Source organism: Procambarus clarkii, chromosome 11 (genome assembly GCF_040958095.1).
Source record: "Procambarus clarkii isolate CNS0578487 chromosome 11, FALCON_Pclarkii_2.0, whole genome shotgun sequence".
Lineage (NCBI taxonomy): Eukaryota > Metazoa > Arthropoda > Malacostraca > Decapoda > Cambaridae > Procambarus > Procambarus clarkii.
The window spans coordinates 43,233,822-43,256,157 of NC_091160.1; the positions used below are offsets into that span (position 1 = coordinate 43,233,822).

Consider the following 22,336-nt stretch of genomic DNA (forward strand, 5'->3'; position numbering starts at 1 on the left):
GGGGCTGCAATTTTGACAAAGTGTATTAAATTTCAGCTTCAGTCTGTTGATTCTCCTGATTTTGGCTGTTTTCTTCATGTCCAACTTCTGTTTATTCCGTCTCGACCAACCACTCTGGTTCGGGTGACCAAACGACCTTGGCATGAAGCCCTACAATGATCATTGTCATTGTCAGCAATGATGACAGGCTTTGGAGCCAACTTTGTTCTCAGGGGGGTCGGAGGCGTCTGGAGCCGGCATTCCCTCCACCCCTTCAGTTCTTTACCATTCAGTCACCCTTTACAATTATTCTATAACTGTCAGGTATTATACAAATCTCATTGTCCTAACTACCCCTCAAAAAATGTATAATTCTCACTTCTGACCTCACACAATGTACACATAATAACAATTGGTGTTCTTAACTTCTTTAGACTTGAATTTCATACCAGGTTTTATTCATTAAAATTAAGTTGTTCTAATTCATCCAGTAGAGTTTTACATATTAATACAATATGTACTGTAATGAGCTGCTATTTTGGCTCCTTATTTTGCCTGAAATACTTTACATAGTACAGTAGGGGCTTTATTTTGTGTACTACCCCTGTACCTACAATTGTACTGTTGTCTTATGTTCTTTGTATGCACATTCTTAGGAATACAGTACACTGTATTATTATTATTATAGTATTTTCAAATGCCAAATTTTCACGTAATTGCTAAACATTTAGAACCCACTATCTTGTTACCTAGTCCAATTTCAGTTATATTTCTTCTTCCTTGAACACACACAACTCATTCTTCTTGTGCCTTCTTGTTTCTTCTTATACCTTGATAGTTATTCTCTTTTTAGTTTCACATTGCAAACTAATATTACAATGTGACATTTCCTTAAAGCTTTGTTTTGTGTGTGTGTGTGTGTGTGTGTGTGTGTGTGTGTGTGTGTGTGTGTGTGTGTGTGTGTGTGTGTGTGTGTGTGCGCGTGCGTGTGTGCGTGTGCGTGCGTGTGCGCGCCTATTTATTAGCAGATGTTGCGGCATTTTCAGTCATTGAAGAGTTCACCATCTTGGTACAATGGAATTTGGTATACAGTAATTCTTAGTTTTTGTTGTTTACGTTCTGTATACTCTCTCTAACCATTAGATATATATATACAGTATATACAGTATAATATTTTAATATTTATTCTGCCTTGGGAACAAATTTGAATACATCTTTTAGAATGGATTATTTATTTTTGTCTTGTCCATATTTGCTGTATCCAGTAGTGTTAATTAGGTGACATTTTTGTACGGTTGAAAAGGATAATTGATCTTTGCTTCCAATATATATATAACTGCCTTCCATATTTCCTGGCCATTGGTCTTGTGGGCTTGGATGATAAATTTGTTACAAATTTGATAAATTTTAATTTTAATTATTTTATGATTTTATTAATAAATGTTCATCACTTCTTAGGGTGTGGAGCGACCCAAAATCTTGGTGTGCGCTGTATGTCTTGGTGATCACTCCGATGATGTAAATGAAATTGTGACCTGCGATGGATGTAGTGTATCTGTGCATGAAGGCTGTTACGGCATTAGTGACTCTATATCGGTGTCGAGCACAGTTTCGTCAAGTTCTACAGAACCTTGGTTTTGTGACGCTTGTAAGGCAGGGGTAATAAATCCACCGTGTGAGCTTTGTCCAAACCTCGGTAAGTCTCGGTATTTTATCAGATCAAAACACTAGTATGAGATGCTGTATTCGAACACGTCCCATGAATTCTGAAAAACTCACTTATGCTCCCTAATGCAGATTATGGCAAAACTGTACCTTAGAAATTATGAATTCAACACAGATTCTATATATATTTGTCATTACAGTTACAGAATGAAGCATAGAAATGGTTTTTAACTGGATAAAAGATGTTTATTATATAATTTTTGTAACTGTTGCTAATTAATTAGTTAATATATTAATTACTATCTGTGTTCATTAAATCATCATTTGCCTGCCTTAAGAGATTACTTTTACTGCAGTTAAATTTTATATTATTTCTGGCATGTTTTTCATTTAACATATTAATGACCAACCACAATTTAAAATAAACTACTTGTGTAACAATTTCTCCATTATTTTCTTTGCACAAAATTGAAAAGTTGTAAAAGAAGTGCAGTGTTTAAATTATTCAGCCATTATTTATTCTCTGCATTATTGCCTCTTATTGCAAGCAAGTACTCACCTAATGTACTCACCTAAGCAAGTGTTAAGTATTACATACGTGTTAGTTCTTTGGCCAGTAGTTTCAAGAGCTCCTTTAAATATACTGTACTATAACACTTGTAGGCGGGTTAAATATCTGGGACAGATTATATAAGGTCATTTCTCAAGGAAAAGTGCCTAGAGTAAAAAAAAAAGGCTTTGAAGGTACAGTATAGATAAAAATCACTTGTGATATAAGGACTTTCTAAGCTATCATATTGAGGTGCATTCTTGGGTAAGAACCTTTCTGGTTGCATTATAAAAGTTGAGAGACAATGAGGGTTATCTTGAGATGATTTCGGGGCTTTAGTGTCCCCGCGGCCCGGTCCTTGACCAGGCCTCCACCCCCAGGAATCAACCCGTGACAGCTGACTAACACCCAGGTACCTATTTCACTGCTAGGTAACGGGCATAGGGTGAAAGACACTGCCCATTGTTTCTCGCCGGCGCCCGGGATCAAACCCGGGACCACAGGATCACAAGTCCAGCGTGCTGTCCGCTCGGCCGACCGGCTCCCAATATATAGATATATAGGGTGGGTAGATATAATGCACCAGGTTGTACTGGTGCTCGGGAGACACTCGCAAGGTCTAGGATTGGTATCATGGGTGGTATTTACTTTCTTTTGAGGATCCTACAACACGGGTTTTCATTTGATAATTGCTTACTTTGGAGACCCTCGAGTGACTATGAATGAATCTATGAGTCGATATTCCAGACGGGATTGAATCTTTCTCGTGTCTCCGAAGCTGCGGTATGACCCGATAAGGACGGCTTGAGAAGATACCTGCTATGGTGGTGGGAAATGCGTACTTGCTCTGTCTATGGAAGAAAAAAAAATTATATTGTAAATAAGCTAACCCACCCACACAAAAATAAGGAAAGTGGCAATGTTTTTGATCATCCCGGATCCTTATCAAGTTGCAAATAATAAGGTTCCAGGATGGGCGAAATGTCATCGCTTATCTTTCTTTTTCGTGTGTGTGAGTTTGACTACTTTCAGCCACATAGATATAAATAGTAGCTGCTACGTACAAGCCAATAGTGGATATATATAGGAGCTTCCACGTATAGATCAGTAGTAGATATATATATTAGCTGCCATGTATGAGCCAATAATGGATATAAATAGGAGCTGCCGTACATGAGCCATTAGTAAAAGTAAATAGGGGCTACCACGTATGTGCAAATAGGCCTTCTGCAGTTTCCTCAATTTTTATGTTACTGTGACTTACTCAGTGTAATTACCTTGCCTTAAGGAGTAACTGTGCATACTACTCAAAAAATGGCTTGTCATAGTTATTCCCATTTTTCTTCAGGGTACACAATTTTTAAGGAGACGGAGATGGGGCGGTGGGTGCACTTGGTGTGTGCCTTATACATTCCTGGTGTGGCCTTCAGTGAGGTGGGTATTTCAAACTTTCACTTTTTCATGAGGAAAACTAGTGTATAGAATACATGTACTGTATATAAGTATAATTGTGAAACCTATGGTATGTTTAATAGTTTTGATCTAAATACAATAAGGTTTAATATATGTAATTTGATATATAAATTGTCATTACACAGTCCCCATTTCCATGAGGTGTCAAGGTGTCTATAACTGGAGAAAATACATGCCAGTACAATGAATAAAGCTTATAAATACTGTATTAACATATATAATACAGTACACATCCATTTATTATTTAACTTGTATTACTGTTGACCTTCAGTCTGCACAAGGGTTACATTCCTGGAAAACAAACTTGTAGGGTGAAATTGCTCGCGGTAAACTTAAAATTGTGTCCCAGTTGATGCACTATCCAAGATTGCCGTTGGTTTGACGTTGAATGAACGTTATCAACGTTTATTCATGAATCGGTATTGATGACATTGATTCACTGTTGAATTGCCGTTCTTCTTGGATATTGTCCCCATTAGGACAGTAAGTATAGTACTGTATACGAAAAAATAATGGGTTCCCAAGACCTTGAAAATCTGCTTTTCACATTTCTTTTACTAAAAACATGTTCTCGTGTATACTAAAGTGATGTACGTAGTTTAACACTTTGTCTGTGACACCCAAAAAATGTTTTATGCCTCCCTTCTGTCCTATCCCAGAATCTTTGTCTTCTTTATCTTTATCCCTTCTAAATGCTGTATAGCCATACAGGCTTAGCACTTTCTCCTCATAATTACCTTACCTTTAGTATAATAATAATAATAATTTTCTTCCATGAGGTTGACAAGCTCTCCTTTCCAACCCTGTTTGAAATGCCGTACACCAAGTGGGGATCCAAGAGCTGCACGCTGTGTGAAGATGAACGCTACTCTAAGACTGGGGTGTGCATTGGCTGTGATGCAGGCATGTGTCGTGCCTACTTTCATGTAACTTGGTAAGGAGAACTAATATTCACCTAGAACATAATATTTGTCTTATCAACCACATACATCTTTGTACGCTCATAAATTACTCTATTATCCCGTAAGCATTGTTGAGACATTAATTTGTACATAATTGTGGTAAAATGAGTTGCTGCCACTATGATTATAGTATAAACAAAGATATATATATATAAGATGCTGATGGAATAAGAAAGGTGTGGGTGGAATCTCGTCTGAAGATGTGGTACAGTTGTAAACATGTATAGGTTTGATGAACATGCACAAGACTAAGGTGATTTACTATGAAAATTTAGTCATAGATAAGATTATCACTGGGGAAAAAATCGAGTTATGATTGTATTGAAGCGTGTGAAAGAAGACCGTTAGAGCTGACGTGAACAAAAGTAATATTACCGAGGTACAGAAAGAAATTTTATGTGAAATTAATGTGTATGGTGAATGATCAGTTAAAATATTTGGGCTGCATGATTGATAAGAGACATTTGTGCAAGCGCAATAAAAATTGAGAAATGAGTCTTTTAGTAAAGGAAAATGGCTGGAACAGTGAGAGCTCTGATTAGACGGAACATGATTGAAGAACTAGAGCGAGAGGGCTGCACAAAGGTATCTGTATCTGTATATAATTATATATACAGATTATACAGATAATAGATGGTGACAGGAATGTGAACAAAATCAATTATTAGAGCAATAGTAGTGGAGAGTCTGAAAAGTATGTGAAATGTGTAGATACAGAATACGGAATGAAAAAGTCATGGAGAGGTGTAGAGTGAACTGTTTATTAACCATGAGTGAGTGAGTGAATGTGAGGGAAGCAGGGACCGAGGGAATGTGAGGGAAGCAGGGACTGAGGGAATGTGAGGGAAGCAGGGACTGAGGGAGTGTGAGGGAAGCAGGGACCGAGGGAATGTGAAGGATACAGGGACCGAGGGAATGTGAAGGAAGCAGGGACCGAGGGAATGTGAGGGAAGCAGGGACTGAGGGAATGTGAGGGAAGCAGGGACCGAGGGAATGTGAGGGAAGCAGGGACCGAGGGAATGTGAGGGAAGCAGGGACCGAGGGAATGTGAGGGAAGCAGGGACCGAGGGAATGTGAAGGATACAGGGACCGAGGGAATGTGAGGGAAGCAGGGACCGAGGGAATGTGAAGGATACAGGGACTGAGGGAATGTGAGGGAAGCAGGGACCGAGGGAATGTAATGGAAGCAGGGACTGAGGGAATGTGAGGGAATCAGGGACTGAGGGAATGTGAGGGAAGCAGGGACCGAGGGAATGTGAGGAAAGCAGGGACCGAGGGAATGTGAGGGAAGCAGGGACCGAGGGAATGTAATGGAAGCAGGGACCCAGGGAATGTGAGGGAAGCAGGGACTAAGGGAATGTGAGGGAAGCAGGGACCGAGAGAATGTGAAGGAAGCAGGGACCGAGGGAATGTGATGGATACAGGGACCGAGGGAATGTGAGGGAAGCAGGGACTGAGGGAATGTAATGGAAGCAGGGACCGAGGGAATGTGAGGGAAGCAGGGACTAAGGGAATGTGAGGGAAGCAGGGACTGAGGGAATGTGAGGGAAGCAGGGACCGAGGGAATGTGAGGGAAGCAGGGACTGAGGGAATGTGAGGAAGCAGGGACCGAGGGAATGTAATGGAAGCAAGGACTGAGGGAATGTGAGGGAAGCAGGGACTGAGGGAATGTGAGGGAAGCAGGGACCGAGGGAATGTAATGGAAGCAGGGACCGAGGGGATGTGAGGGAAGCAGGGACCGAGGGAATGTGAGGGAAGCAGGGACTGAGGGAATGTGAGGCAAGCAGGGACCGAGGGAATGTAATGGAAGCAGGGACCGAGGGAATGTGAGGGAAGCAGGGACCGAGGGAATGTGAGGGAAGCAGGGACCGAGGGAATGTGAGGGAAGCAGGGACCGAGGGAATGTGAAGGAAGCAGGGACCGAGGGAATGTGAAGGAAGCAGGGACCGAGGGAATGTGAAGGAAGCAGGGACCGAGGGAATGTGAGGGAAGCAGGGACCGAGGGAATGTGAGGGAAGCAGGGACCGAGGGAATGTGAAGGAAGCAGGGACCGAGGGAATGTGAGGGAAGCAGGGACCGAGGGAATGTGAAGGATACAGGGACCGAGGGAATGTGAGGGAAGCAGGGACTGAGGGAATGTAATGGAAGCAGGGACCGAGGGAATGTGAGGGAAGCAGGGACCAAGGGAATGTGAGGGAAGCAGGGACCGAGGGAATGTGAGGGAAGCAGGGACCAAGGGAATGTGAGGGAAGCAGGGACCGAGGGAATGTGAGGGAAGCAGGGACTGAGGGAATGTAATGGAAGCAGAGACCGAGGGAATGTGAGGGAAGCAGGGACTGAGGGAATGTAATGGAAGCAGGGACCGAGGGAATGTGAGGGAAGCAGGGACCAAGGGAATGTGAGGGAAGCAGGGACCGAGGGAATGTGAGGGAAGCAGGGACCAAGGGAATGTGAGGGAAGCAGGGACCGAGGGAATGTGAGGGAAGCAGGGACCGAGGGAATGTGAAGGAAGCAGGAGGGAAACACCCAAGGTGGGTGGGTGTCTGATCTTGTGTTCGTAAACTTGTTGTTCTACCGCTGGTCGGTTGCCTATTTTTTCCGTTCCTCTGCCGTTTTCTCTGAACTCTGCTGAGTTGTAAGGGGTACTGAAGTCACTACATATTTATCACCAGAATATTTTTTGTTAAGTGTTGGAGAAAATTTGAATACAGTATTCGAAAATGATGGAACTAAAATGATTTGCACATTTGCCAATAGAGAGGTAGATGGAATTCTGGTAATAACAAGTTATAAGTTTACAGATCAGTATTTGCCTTTTTATTGACGAATTAACAAGAAAATCTGTTTATTTGCTGGCCTGGTGTAGTTTAACACAGACATTGTTTTTACAAGATGTGTAGACTTTACCTGTTTTGCCAGTTCAGATTTACCCTTTGTATAGTTTATGCTGTATACAATATTTTTTGTATTGTAAACATTTTCATAATGGATATGAAGTAATAAGATTTTCTATTATTGACAGTGCTCAGCGTGAGGGTTTATTATCCGAGGTGAACCACGGTGAAGCAGACCAAGCCGACCCGTATTATGCTCACTGCAAATTACATACTGATAGAGAGCTCATAAGGTTTGTTCAATATTAATGTGTATACATATACAATTTTGTATCTCAAATCCATTACTCGCCTTCACAATTTTCTGGGTTGACACCCCCTGTCAGGTGGGACAGCACGCTGGACTTGTGATCCTGTGGTCCCAGGTTTGATCCCGGGTGCTGGCGAGAAACAATGGGCAGAGTTTGTTTCACCCTATGCCCCTGTTATCTAGCAGTAAAATAGGTACCTGGGTGTTAGTCAGCTGTCACGGGCTGCTTCCTGGGGGTGAAGACCTGGTCGAGGACCGGGCCGCGGGGACACTAAAGCCCCGAAATCATCTCAAGATAACCCCTCAGTAGCTGCTTTCAGCTTACATCACTGGGATGTAAAGGACAACTGTAACACCACCAGGGTCCTTGAAGCCAGGTTTACGAAGCAGCTACACAAGCACTTATGAACCTGTACATCTTTCCTTAATCTTTGACGGCTTTGGTTACATTTATTAAACAGTTTATAAACATGAAAACTTGCCAATCAACTGTTGTTATTGTTATAAACAGCCTCCTGGTGCTTCGGAGCTCATTAACTGTTTAATAATTGTAAACAAAGCTGCCAAAGATTGAGAAAAGATGTACAGGTTCGTAAGTGCTTGCATAACTGCTTCGTTAATCTAGCCCCTAGTGATTATCTTAGCATACCTGAGACACTCTCTAACTTAGCTTGTTTGTTCCTTGTGGCAATTGTTGTCTATGCTGCTGGCAAATTCGTTCCCTGGTGGCTTATGTTCTCTAGAGTATTTTATATTTTTTTTGCTTTGCTTCTGAATATTACTTCATGGGGGTTAATGTGTTCTGTCGTGGAGCCAATCCAGGACCTTGTATTGTTGAGCCTCTTTATGCATCCTTCATTTCTGGTTGGTAGTGTGTCTTCTGCATTTCATCAGGTCCCCTTTCTCCTTGAGGCAGATTTCATGATCCCAGAGTTCACCTTCCCCTCTGTCGTATCTACTTTGCATGGATTTTCTGGACTACAAGAGATTCTTTGACTTGGATCCTCTTTTTTTCTTGTTCCATACTTCCATGTTCCAAGGCTTAACTTTTGATTTGCATGAAGGATTGAAAATTTTTAGATGTTTCTCATCTTAAAGGTCTCGTCTTAAAAGATCTAAAGATTTGCATAGAAGATTAACACACAGTATTGTGTTAGTCTGTGATCCCATAAGAGGTCCAGGTGTGAGGATGGAGCAAGTGAACATGGTGCTTACCCTTGGTGTGCTGAGATGGTCACTGAAAGTCTTGTGGTGTCCCAGTGGTCCTATATATTCCTGTGATGTAAGCTTGAAGACAGGTATAGCTGTACAGTATATACCTGAAGAGAATTCAATTACACTTAACATTTGATTATTGTTTTGCAATTTATAATATGCAGTAAGCATTCTTATATACAGCACTAATTAAATATCTTCAGCAGAGATTCCTCATAGACCTCACTTTTTTCTATGTGAAGCCCCTCTGGCTCTCTAGAGCTATTGGGCTAATATGCAATACATTAGACCAGGGCCAAGGGAGCCGGTCGGCCGAGCAGACAGCACGCTGAACTTGTGAACCTGTGGTCCCGGGTTCGATCCCGGGTGCCGGCGAGAAACAATGGGCAGAGTTTCTTTCACCCTATGCCCCTGTTATCTAGCAGTAAAATAGGTACCTGGGTGTTAGTCAGCTGTCACAGGCTGCTTCCTGGGGGTGGAGGCCTGGTTGAGGACCGGGCCGCGGGGACACTAAAGCCCCGAAATCATCTCAAGATAACCTCAAGATAGGGCATTACTCAATGGAGTTCCAGTTTGAGGACCACGAGGCAGAACCTGGGCCTCCTCAGAGAGGCACAGGGAGCAATGGCCGCTGGAAACCCCCTCTCCTGTGTTTGTGGGTTTTCCTTCTCTGCCATTGACTGGAGTTAGGCATCCAGAAAGGTAGGCATAACAAAACAGACCCCACGTGGTAAGAAAATTGCAACCGAAAACCGAACAGAGAGGCAGAACTTCCTCAGTTCCCAAGGAAACAAGCAAATGTCACACCTCGCTGCTCGTCCACATGGCCATCCCCTCCCAGGATGAGGGGGGGGGGCAGGCCCCCCCCCCCCAACAACTCCAGTTCATTGGCTAATGCCATCTGGGGCGATCGTCAACTCTGGCCTCGGTTTCCTTGCAGCGTGTTGCCTTTTTCAGGACTGTCATTTGATGCCTAATACCGTCACCTCGTGTTGTGCGGTGCTGGCGGAGCTGCTTCAGCTTTCGTTCGGGTGAATGTCTCTCCTGCCCCACTCCGTAAGCTTTCTTGTGCTTTGTTTCACCTCCGGCCTGCTCGTGCACCGCCTGAGCCGTCCTGGTCCTTGGACAGGGGTGCTCTCCAATGTTTCCTCTTCCCGGTTTGTGGTGGCCCCTTCGGTTCAAGATTGTTTTTCAAGGCTCTCTTTTTGTCGGCATTGGCCTCTGGGGGGTTAGGCGGAGAGCTGCATGCTCTTCTCCGGTGTAGGGGTCTCTGCTCTTTTGGTCCTGGTGGTAGGTTGCTTTGTTGCAGCCTTCTCCATCTTTTCTGCCGAAGAAAGAGACGGCTGCTTTCTGGAGGGATCCTTGGGTCATTGATGCTTGGTTGGTCAGGCCGGGGTGAATCGTGTGTTTTGTCTGGTTGCGGCTCTCCGCCGTTATCTGCGCGCCTCGACTTCAGTGGCTGGGAATGTGCTTATGGTGGCAACCTCCCTTATAAATGTGGGGAATTATAAAAACATTAATTGAGTCACATATGTCATAATTTTGTTTAAGTACAGTATTGGATATGGTATTTTGAGGTTTTTATTGATGGTAAAAATTTGTCCCAAAGGCGAAGAAAAAGAAACTGGCTGGCCCTGCAGCTTCATATGAAACAAGGAGAGGCAGATAAGTCGGGCTCCAGCCAGGAAAATCAGGACCGCATTCAGAGGAAACTTGGCCGCTACCGAGACAAATACCTCTTCAATAAGAACAACAGACCCACCCCATGGTGTAAGTTAACATAATATGGTTTTGTTACTGAACTTATTGTGTTCAGCTACTTCATTTTCAGGAAATACCTTAAGAATGCTTCTTCACACTGACTTTAAACCAACAACAATTATGTCCGTTCATTCATTACATTTTCAACACCTTGTCTGTTTTCATATGGGTGGGTAGGCATCATCTCAGAGTAAATAAGGGGAACAATACACAGTATTGAAATATAGATGTCGGTATTTACAAAGATATACAATATACCACTTGTCAATTTATTATATTATTCTCACTACATGCAGTCAATAAATCATGATTATGTGGCTGAAAACTCTGGTCAACATCCAAAACTGTCACTCTACAGTCACACTTTGGATTTTGGCTGGACTGTAGAGCGATGGTCATGCTTTTCATCTGAGCACTGAGTGTTCATCTGAACACTCCAGGTCAGTGTTCAGATGAACACTGACCTGGTAGAGCAGGTCAGTGTTCAATCCCTGATCGTTCAAGTGATTGGGCACCATTCCTTTACTTCATCCTATCCTTAATCCTTATCCTCCTATCCCTTCCAAGTGCTTTATAGTCATAATGGCTTGGTGCTTTCTCCTGATTTGTCACCAGGATATTAGAAATATTGTGGAACACACAATGATAAAATGTGTTTGGATCATCTAGCATATTACCTTTTTCTACAGTGAATAACTTATTAGTACAGGAGTAAATAATAAATAATGATGAGAGTAACATAAATTAAGTCTGGAAGGATAAAAGGGTAATGGCAACACAGGCGACTCGCCAGCACTGCCAGCACCAGGCAAATATAATAATACTAACTTAACATTATAGATGTTTTGCCACCTAATGTTCGAGATGATATGGAGAATGTCTTTTTGACTCGGTAAGTGAGAATTAGAACAAAGAGGCTACGTAACAATATCTACAGACTAATATATATATACTGTTTATATTTATACGAGCTTAAACTGTTTGCATAAATCGGTAGGAGCAATGAGGATTTTCTCCCCAGTTTGCTCATATAAACCAAGTTAATGTGATTTCATCGTGTACTAAACTATTTGTTATCGACATATATATCTACTCATTTAAGCCATTTAATGATACACATTTACCATGGCATTTGTCTCCAGATCCAACTCAAAAGATGCCAAGAGCGCTGTCTACATCAGCCTCTCTCTTCCGCTCTCTGTTACACAAAACTGAGCTGATGGGTCTCAGCACAGAATCTCAGCCAATACAGTCCGCAAATGTTGGCGACATCAGGAAAAAATGGCATATTCCTCCGGCGTTCAAGTGAGTATATATATTAGTTTTTATTGTATTTTCTTCCAATATAATATGTATTTGTGAACCGTATATAATGTCATATATCAGCAAATATTTAAGAAAGAGTTTACAAATTAAATCAAAATCTAATTATCTACCATTGTGTCTATGTAATATGATATACGTATAATGACTAAACCACACATCAGAAGGTGGAGAAATGACGTTGTTTCGGTTCGTGCTGGATCATTATCGAGTTGTCTTGACTTGACTTGACTTGACTTGACTTGACTCGCACACGACTCGATAATGCTCCAGGACGGAAACGTCGTCATTTCTCCATCTTCTGATGTGTGGTTTGGTCATTAATATCTTCAGCAACATCGTCATCTGCGTGCTATACATGTGATATAAAAATTGCTCTTTTTGCAGTGTGGAGTTTATCAGTTACTATCTCGACCGCACAAATCGCTTGTCTGAGATGAAGGAACGCTTAGATCAACTTTTAACTGAAAATTCTCAATTAATGGAAGAGGAGACAGAACTCAGATTCAAGTAAGTCAAATGCTATTATTGGCAAGATTTTAGGTATTTCAGTAAATTTGTCCCTGTACAGTCAATTATTTTCTCCTGTGCAACACGGGGGTGGGGGGGGGGGGCAGTTTAGATTTGTTTATTTATTATTTTGCATATTTTTGGTATTATTTTCACTTATTTATTCAAAGATAATGTTCAAGGCATCTTTTCTCATCAAGGGCTACTGAGCAGTCATAGCACCAGGAACACACACTATCAAGGGCTACTGAGCAGTCATAGCACCAGGAACACACACTATCAAGGGCTACTGAGCAGTCATAGCGCCAGGAACACACACTATCAAGGGCTACTGAACAGTCATAGCACCAGGAACACACACTATCAAGGGCTACTGAGCAGTCATAGCACCAGGAACACACACTATCAAGGGCTACTGAGCAGTCATAGCGCCAGGAACACACACTATCAAGGGCTACTGAGCAGTCATAGCGCCAGGAACACACACTATCAAGGGCTACTGAACAGTCATAGCGCCAGGAACACACACTATCAAGGGCTACTGAACAGTCATAGCACGTGGAACACACACTATCAAGGGCTACTGAACAGTCATAGCACGTGGAACACACACTATCAAGGGCTACTGAACAGTCATAGCACGTGGAACACACACTATCAAGGGCTACTGAGCAGTCATAGCATGTGGAACACACAAGAGGACTGTTTGAGGCTTCAAGAAGACCTAGACAAGCTGAAGGAATGGTCGAACAAATGGTTGTTAGAGTTTAACCCAACCAAATGTAATGTAATGAAGATAGGTGTAGGGAGCAGGAGGCCAGATACAAGGTCTGGGAGAGGAAATTCTTCAGGAGTCAGAGAAGGAAAAAGACTTGGGGGTTGATATCACGCCAGACCTGTCTCCTGCAGCACATATCAAGCGGATAACATCAGCGGCATATGCCAGACTGGCCAGCATACGAACGGCATTCAGAAACTTGTGTAAAGAATCATTCAGAACTTTGTATACCACATATGTCAGGCCAATCCTGGAGTATGCAGCCCCAGCATGGAGTCCATATCTAGTCAAGGATAAGACTAAACTGGAAAAGGTTCAAAGGTTTGCCACCAGACTAGTACCCGAGCTGAGAGGTATGAGCTACGAGGAGAGACTACGGGAATTAAACCTCACTTCGCTGGAAGACAGAAGAGTTAGGGGGGACATGATCACCACATTCAAGATTCTGAAGGGAATTGATAGGGTAGATAAAGACAGTCTATTTAACACAAGGGGAACACGCACAAGGGGACACAGGTGGAAACTGAGTGCCCAAATGAGCCACAGAGATATTAGAAAGAACTTTTTTAGTGTCAGAGTGGTTGACAAATGGAATGCATTAGGGGGTGATGTGGTGGAGGCTGACTCCATACACAGTTTCAAATGTAGATATGACAGAGCCCGATAGGCTCAGGAATCTGTACACCTGTTGATTGACGGTTGAGAGGCGGGACCAAAGAGCCAGAGCTCAACCCCCGCAAACATAACTAGGTGAGTACAACTAGGTGAGTACACACTATCAAGGGCTACTGAGCAGTCATAGCACGTGGAACACACACTATCAAGGGCTACTGAGCAGTCATAGCACCAGGAACACACACTATCAAGGGCTACTGAACAATCACAGTAGCTTAAGGGTCAAATCGGTTTGAGTTTTGGAATGTTGTTGAAGGGAAGGGAATGACAAAATAGGACAAGTGGTGCACAGGACAGTATAATACAGTACTGCATGAGCAGCGTTCCTCCTGAGTTGCCACAGCCGACAAAGTACAGGGTACTAAAACACACAAATCTATGTGACTGACCTAACCTAACCAACCTACACATAGAAAACATGGATGTTTATGAGCTGCTGCCTTTTATAATACCCCGTATTTTGTCCGTTGGGGATGATAGTGTGCAAGGTCCAGTGCACTAAGGGGACAGGATGGTATGAGAGTGGAGAAAGTTTCCTCACCGGTGAATCTCTTGAGTGAGCAACGTGATCTAGGTGTAAGGGTAGTGTGTGAAGAGTATAATTGATTCATAAAACCTTAGTTGATAGTCCTGTGGTTAATTCATTGATTACTAATCAAATTATAAAATGAGTGTATTATTGCATGTTTCTTTACACTTCTTCTGTTCCATTTACTTTGCAGTGGGAATGGGTGGATAAATGTATTTAAATGTTAAAAACGTTCATGTCTGCTATACCATGTATTCATTGGGTATGTATGATTAAATCATAAACAAGACAGTTCGATAAAGCTCATTTTCTGATTGTGAAAACTGTATGTATCATTGGGTTAGGCAGTGTTAGGCTCAGATGGGTTACACTAAGTTGGTTTGGGTTGGGTTAGGTTGGGTAAGGTAAAGATGGGCTAGGTTGGGTTAGGTTATTTTGGGTAAAGTTAGGATAGGTTAGGTTTGGTAAGGCTAAGTAGGTTTTAAATGTGTTGATGAACCATCTTTTTAATATTACCACAGGTGTAATAACATGGAGGCAGACTGTGAGAACATGAAATCGGAGAATGATATACTTCTGAACAAGGCCTTGGAACTCCACGATGTTCTCAAGGGCCTGGCGGGACGACCTCTTCCCCTTCCACCTGTTGTGGCTGCCTTGCACAACCCTCCCAGTCCGCCACTACCCACTAGGCCTCTTCCTAAAGGCAGTTTACGCGGACCAATCATGACGAAAGCAGCGGCCAAGATGATGATGACGGAGCAGGCACCACCAACAGGAGGTGGGTGCTGGCCCGTCAGATTGCAAGGTCATTGCTGGTATTATTTTTTTTTTCTGTCTCCCTCTATTCCTTTGTTCTCTTGAAAGTTATCTTTACCATATTTGCTACATGTATTCTCTAGTCTGATTCTGAATTTCTATTTGTAACAAATATCTACCAGTTTCAACTTTGGCTTGACTGAACAGGTAAACACCCTTAAAAGGCTTACATTTTAAGACATAAATTTAATAAGATATAATTTAAGTGGTGACATACATTGGCGTAAAAAAATCCATTCAATTAAAATTAAAATGATGAGACTTGGACTATGTATAACATGAATTGATTGTAACTTGCATAATTGATGAATTACAAGAGCCATGTTGAGTAACACATTTTTGGCATATGAATATGAATACTGTATTGGAATAAGTTGTAACCCAGCAGGCTCAGGGACCACCATGAATCTAACTCACTTGGAGCACACATTGATTGATGTTTATTCATTATTGTACAGGCATTATACATTAATAGTTCCTGTTAATATTATCTTGCATTAATTTGTTTAATCTTTTGAAGTAGATTTACCACATATCTTGAGGGGGTTATCTTGAGATGATTTCGGAGCTTAGCGTTCCCGTGGCTTGGTCCTCGACCAGGCCTCCTTTTTGTTACACATTCCCATGAAGCAGCCCGTAGCAGCTGTCTAACTCCCAAGTACCTATTTACTGCTAGTTGAACAGGAGCATCAGGGTGAAAGAAACTATGCCCATTTGTTTCCGCCTCCACCAGGGATCGAACCCGGAATCTCAGGACTGAGAGTCCGCAGCGCTGTCCACTCAGCTGTCAGGCCACATAGCACAAAAAAAAAAATCTGAAATATTTCCAAATATATGGCATAAAATATTAATAATGTTAGCCAATTTGTGTACATCAGACATATTTTTCACTGCCATATTGCAGTAAATTTCTAGTGGCTAATTTGTTATTTCTTTTTACAGATGTACTTCCAGGCTCTTTGACACTAAACAGATGTCTTGTCTGCCAACTGACAAAAGAACAACATTTACTGATTGAATGTGACACGTGCGGACATTACTATCACCTTTCATGTCTGGATCCACCTCTGACACGCATGCCGAAGAAGACCAAGCAGATGGGATGGTAGGCACTTGATTTCAACTTCAATTTGTGGATAACATATATATGGCATAATCATGTTTTCTTTATTCAAATTATGCTCTATAAATTATAGTGGGTGTACGTGTACTCGTAATACTGTAATTACATCTCAAATTGTTACGCCATCATGTTCGTATCTTGAAATATTCCGAAGTTGGAATACCTTTCTCGATTGTCGGTTTGCGATCAAAACAACCATTTAACATTTTATTTGGCAAATTTTAACACCTTAGTTTCTTTATCTTCTTAGACTCTTTATTTCACAAAGTGAAGACTAATACCTTGGTTTACCTTGTGTTGTTTCCAGGGGTCAAGGTCCCCCATGGCCCGGTCTCTGACCAGGCCTTCAAGGGCACAGTTTTGACAGTAAATACAGTAATAAGTTAGATTCTCATAACATGAGCATTATTTTATCTGAAGGTAAATATAATTTTGGTTTATTGCAGGCAGTGTTCTGATTGCTGTAAATCTTCAGACTCTGATAAAGCCCCAGAAGTTGATACAGCAGCACCTCGCAGACTGCGTAGAAATATTAAAGAGCCGGCAAAATTTTCACCCTCAATAGCATCAGAACCAAAGGTACAGTAAGCTATTATTTGAATAATGTATTATTCATAAAATATATTCTAAAATTCAGATTTAAAGATCCTTGGTTTTCAATGGTAGTTTCTGAATATTAATCAACATTGGATTTTGAAGAAACTGAGATAAAGAAATAGAGAAATATATAATAGATAAAGGTTGATTTACCATTATATTCTTTATTTAATTATACTATATATAATTACAGAGCTGTGATAGTGGGGATAAGAGCCATCCTAGTGGAGGTATGGCAAGCAACACCTTCTCAGACATGATTCATTCTGAAACTGACAAGCCTCCAGTTCATCTCTATCACCCTGGAGTAGCTTCTGTGCCTCTGAGTTTTGAGGAGTCGCTGGATTCTGCCGGTATTGCTGGGAAAAAGAGAAAAATGACCGACATTAAGAAAGTTGGAACAAATAAAAGGAGAAAATCACAGGGTGAGGGAGAGACCACCTCGGTGGATTCCGTTCCAGGAAATGTGTCGGCCGAGTCCAGTCCTACCAGTAAGATGTCTCCTACCACTGCTCGTGTAAAGAAAGGTTCTCTTGAAAGTACAGGGCCAGATATCCTTGAGATCGTAGCCCTTGAGACTCGTTCAGCTCGAGGAAAGAAATTTTCTTCCGAGTTACCTGTAACAACTGCTTCCTCAGAAGTTTGCGTGTCTACGTCCACGACAACCGCCGTGACATCTACAATATCAGTTGTATCTACTACAGTATTAATGACATCTACTACTACTACATGCACAACTCAAACCCCAGAACCTACCTCCCCAAGCAAGACTCGTCGAGCTCCAGCAGACTCGTCCCCTTCGTCTTTAGTTCCTCATGTTACTTCCTCTCCTTCTCGTCAACGACGTCAACCCTCTGAATCTGGTGAAAGTTCACCACGCCCACTGGTGTCGTCTCCTTCTCGCAGTCGGAGGAACTTGACTGAGCCTACTGTTGATTCCACTGATGTTCTACCTCAACCTCCTCCACAAACAGATGTTGATACAATGTCTACCTCTGGTAATCCTACAGCTACAGTTTCTGAGAGTTCAGAAGCGTACTCTCGTAAACGAGTGGCTTCCAACGTTCACTTGGATACAAGTGTAGAATCTCTACCTTCTGTCACCTCCTTACATTCTCCCACTTCTGAATCGCTCCATAGTGCAGAAGATGATCCAACTTCCCCTCGAAAGGAGAAGAGACATCGTGATGGAAGCAAGAAGAAGAAGAAAGATAAGGATAAAGATAAGGATAAGGAGCTAGAAGGGGGTAGAAAGAAAAAGAAACATCACCACCGTGATAAACACGGCTTAGGAGAAATGGCATCTGAGATGGTCACTCCTGTGAGAATCAAGGTTGGTATCTCCTTTCTTTGTGTTTATACTACATATTCTTTCCTTTCTACCCGAGACTTAAGATATACATTCCAATGCTGTATCCACTGATCCTCTATTTTGTAATAGAATTTATTCGTTTTAGGTAGAACAGTTGTATGTAGTCACAGAAACATTACCATAGAGGAAGTGAAAGTAATTGTTGCTCCTCCCATTGATGATTCCCTACTGTTGTTGATCCTTTCCCACAGATGATTGTTTACCTTAGCTTCAATCACTGCAATGCCACTTGGTTGTCTACTTAATCCCTTTTACCATGCCCTTGCAATAAATACAGATTTCCCATTCTTTTGTCTTTGACCTTTACCTGTATATTTCCTGATATAGGTCTTCCTGTCTACTTTCTTGTTTATCTCATTGCCGAGAACAATCCCCATTTTGTGGACAGTGGTCTCTCTCTACAAACCTGAAAGTCATGTGAGATTCTAGAAAATAGAATCTATACAGGGCTGTAAGAGCTGCTATCTCACTACCTTAAGGTAACCTTCAAGTGTTTTTGGGTCTTAGCGTCCCTGCGGCCAGGTCCTCGACCAGGCCTACCACTACACCAGACTCCCCACGTACCTCCTCTATAACTGACCCAATCCTTCATTGACCAATCATTCTCAATCGACTTGAGAATGGTCCAGGACGGACCAAAACGTGGTCGTCCCTTCACCTTCTAGTGTGTAGTCTGGTCAACATACTGTAGCCACATTATTGTGACTTATCGCCTGCCACTGCAAACTGCACAGGTCACATACCCACCTGGACCATATATTACATAACCTTCCCTAACTTGAGCTCCCCAGAAACCACTACTGGCTGTATGTGAATGCGCTGTATGTGACTCAGTACAGTAACGTACGAGAGAGAGAGAGGAGGGGGGGAAGTTGAGAGGTTAATAGGGAGAGAGAGGGAGGGGAAAGAGAATAGATTAGAACAAAGTATGTATGCTATTGGCTCTAATGGTCCAAATGTTATTCACAATGAGTGTTCGTGTTAATATCTGTCTCCTCTCACCTTCAGTAATTCTTAACCTCTGAGGCTATTCTTATTGTATTACATATTTTCTCTTATTGAATTAGTTTTAGGATTTCCATATCTCGGTTAGAATTAGAAACCTATTCGTAATTACATATAAAAATCATTATTATAATGGCGGGACTAAACAGGTGTAGAGTATAAATTGTCATCCACACTTCCGTGGAAATAAACATTCCATTCACGTGGGCTGTATGGGTCTGGAACCCGACACAGCCCAGGTTCAAACTTTCCTCGTTAAAACTACTCGTAGCCCAGTGGATAGAGCCTGGGCCTCACACGCGCGGGGTCCACGATTTGAGACCCCATACAGCCCAGGTGACTGGAAGGTGTAGAGTAACATTTAGCTTACAATTTGAATGGTGACAACAATTATTGGTAAAACAAAGTGTAGTTTACCATTAGAGGGTTGAAACAGATATTGGTAAACATTCAGTATACTATACTGTACTGTGTCACAAGATTAAGATGATATGACGATTTGATGGAGAACTAATATAAATTAATCATATAATGATGTTATAGAAATTTGCACACCCTCAGCATTCTACATACCGTATCACCTAATCTGCTTGCATTATGTCTCCATATCTTTTCCTCTAAATCTGATAAACTTTAGATAATTATCACTGTTATTCTATCTTGAATCAGCTAACATGCCCTTGATGCTTCTTAGGTAACCTGCCTAATTATTCGGCCTGTTCCCTTGATTTACCACTTGGTAAAAAATGCAAACATTCTGCCTAATGAGAAATGCGCAAACCCAAGCAACTCGTTTAACCTTCACAGGCCTGTTCAAAGAAAATGTTACTATTACAGTGCAGTAATTTTAACTAGTACATCACATTTTTAAATGATTGGTCAGTTCTGTAAAAACAACAAAATGTGAAGGATTAGGTGAGAGGTGGAGTTGGATTACTATGCGTACCTCCGAGCTTGTCCCAGCAATTAATGTGGTGTCAAGTATAATGTGTGTGTGGGGGGTACTATGTTATGTGTAGTGCTTATGAACTGTAAACAAATATATTTAGTGATGTTCTGGTGTTCTAGTACAGTGGTCATCGATAATTGTTTGCCCCATGCACCTTTTTCACCATATGTCACAATGTTGTTCTCCCGTTTCTAAGATTGTCTGATTCAAAAGTTGCATTTCAAATAATATAGATATACTGTATATATATATTAAATTAATATATAAATAATTATATAAGTAATTTACTCCTGAGTAATTCAGCAGGTATACACGATCCTGCTTTCACTGAATGTTCAAATCAGTGGGATGCTCTTGCAGCCCCAGCACCCATCATAGAACCATTAAAAAAACACAAACAGTCCAGTTGGGATTACCCACTAGTAGAAAAAAAAAAGCTGATGCCATGCTCAGCGCCGCAACATCAGACAAGGAGAAAGCCCGCCTCAGAGCAGTGCGTGCCCCCCATGCAGGAGACTTCCTCCTGGCAGTACCCATGTCAGCAATGGGCACGCGCCTAGATCCAGAATCCCATCGTGTAGCAGTGGCCCTCCACCTTGGTGCCCCAATTCACACTGAATACAAGTGTATTTGCAACAGGGTGGAAGCAGACCAATATGGACTGCATGGATTGCATTGCGGAAGCACAAAGGGCTGGCATGCAAGACACAACGAGGTCAATGACATCATCAAGATACGCCTTGTCTCAGCTAGGTGCCCAGCGGAGAAAGAACCTCGCATCCTAGGGGTCCAAAACCCAGATTTCCCCGCACTTCGCCCGGATGGCATCGCCATTCACTCCTGGAAAGGGGGCAAACAGTTAGTGTGGGACTACACATGTGTATCCACCCTGGCTGACACCTATGTACACTTCGGTGCTGATCAAGCAGGTGGGGCGGCCAACCACAGGGAAATAGGAAAATCAGTCAAATACAGGTGATTGGAAGGTCAATACATCTTTGTTCCCGTAGCGTCTGAGACGCATGGCCCCTGGGGCAAGAGTGCCTAGAGATTTCTCAAGGAATTAGGTTCCCAGCTCATTGATGTCACCAGAAACCCAAGAGCTGCCAGATTTTGGTTTCAGTGACTCAGTGTGGCGATCCAGAGGGGAAACGCCTGCTGCATCCTCGGTTCCTGTCCGGAAGCGGACGAGCTTCAAGAGATCCACAACCTTTGAGAAATCTTTGCATCAACCAATGTACATCTTGTAACCTTTAAGTATATACAATAAAGCAAAAAAAAAAAAATCACAAGGAAGGGGGTGGTAGGAGAAAAGCACACACAAACTGTATTGGAGGGGACCTGAACATTCCCTCTAATGCGTTATGTGTGGTTTCCTCCGAGGCTAAGAGTCCCCTTCTTCCAGCCAGAGGTGGTACTCCCTTCCCTATTTAAAAGAAAAACTAAATAAATAAATATATATATATATATATATATATATATATATATATATATATATATATATATATATATATATATATATATATATATATATATATATATATATATATATATATATATATAACTGAAAACTCACACCCCAGAAGTGACTCGAACCCATACTCCCAGAAGCAACGCAACTGGTATGTACAAGACGCCTTAATCCACTTGACCATCACGACCGGACATAATGAGGTGATAGCCGAGGCTATATGAACCACCCCACCGCCGGCACTCGGATAGTTATCTTGGGCATAGCATTTTACCAAATCACCTCATTCTTTGGGGCACACGTGAGGAACACAAATGCGAACAAGCCTGAATGGTCCCCAGGACATATGCAACTGAAAACTCACATATATATATATGTGTATATATATATATATATATGTTATATATATATAACTCATATAAATATATATATATAT

General features: G+C 41.9%; 1 protein-coding gene across 5 annotated transcripts in view; it reads left to right on the top strand.

The window, feature by feature from the left end:
• LOC123758439 (PHD finger protein rhinoceros) overlaps positions 1-22,336 on the top strand; it is a 58,172-nt gene that overhangs the window by 7,555 nt on the left and 28,281 nt on the right. For 3 of the 5 annotated variants that reach the window (XR_006772888.2, XR_006772889.2, XM_045742857.2), the window contains exons 3-13: positions 1,438-1,675; positions 3,543-3,628; positions 4,447-4,601; positions 7,652-7,756; positions 10,598-10,758; positions 11,892-12,054; positions 12,460-12,582; positions 15,086-15,372; positions 16,326-16,488; positions 16,953-17,085; positions 17,297-18,436. Coding sequence is in view for 3 of the 5 variants with exons in the window: in XM_045742857.2 (XP_045598813.2) it covers positions 1,438-1,675; positions 3,543-3,628; positions 4,447-4,601; positions 7,652-7,756; positions 10,598-10,758; positions 11,892-12,054; positions 12,460-12,582; positions 15,086-15,372; positions 16,326-16,488; positions 16,953-17,085; positions 17,297-18,436 (2,754 nt within the window). In the remaining 2 variants the exon portion in view is untranslated. The remainder of the gene's footprint in view (positions 1-1,437; positions 1,676-3,542; positions 3,629-4,446; positions 4,602-7,651; positions 7,757-10,597; positions 10,759-11,891; positions 12,055-12,459; positions 12,583-15,085; positions 15,373-16,325; positions 16,489-16,952; positions 17,086-17,296; positions 18,437-22,336) is intronic. The other 2 variants (XM_045742858.2, XM_045742860.2) reach the window with 2 other exon arrangements.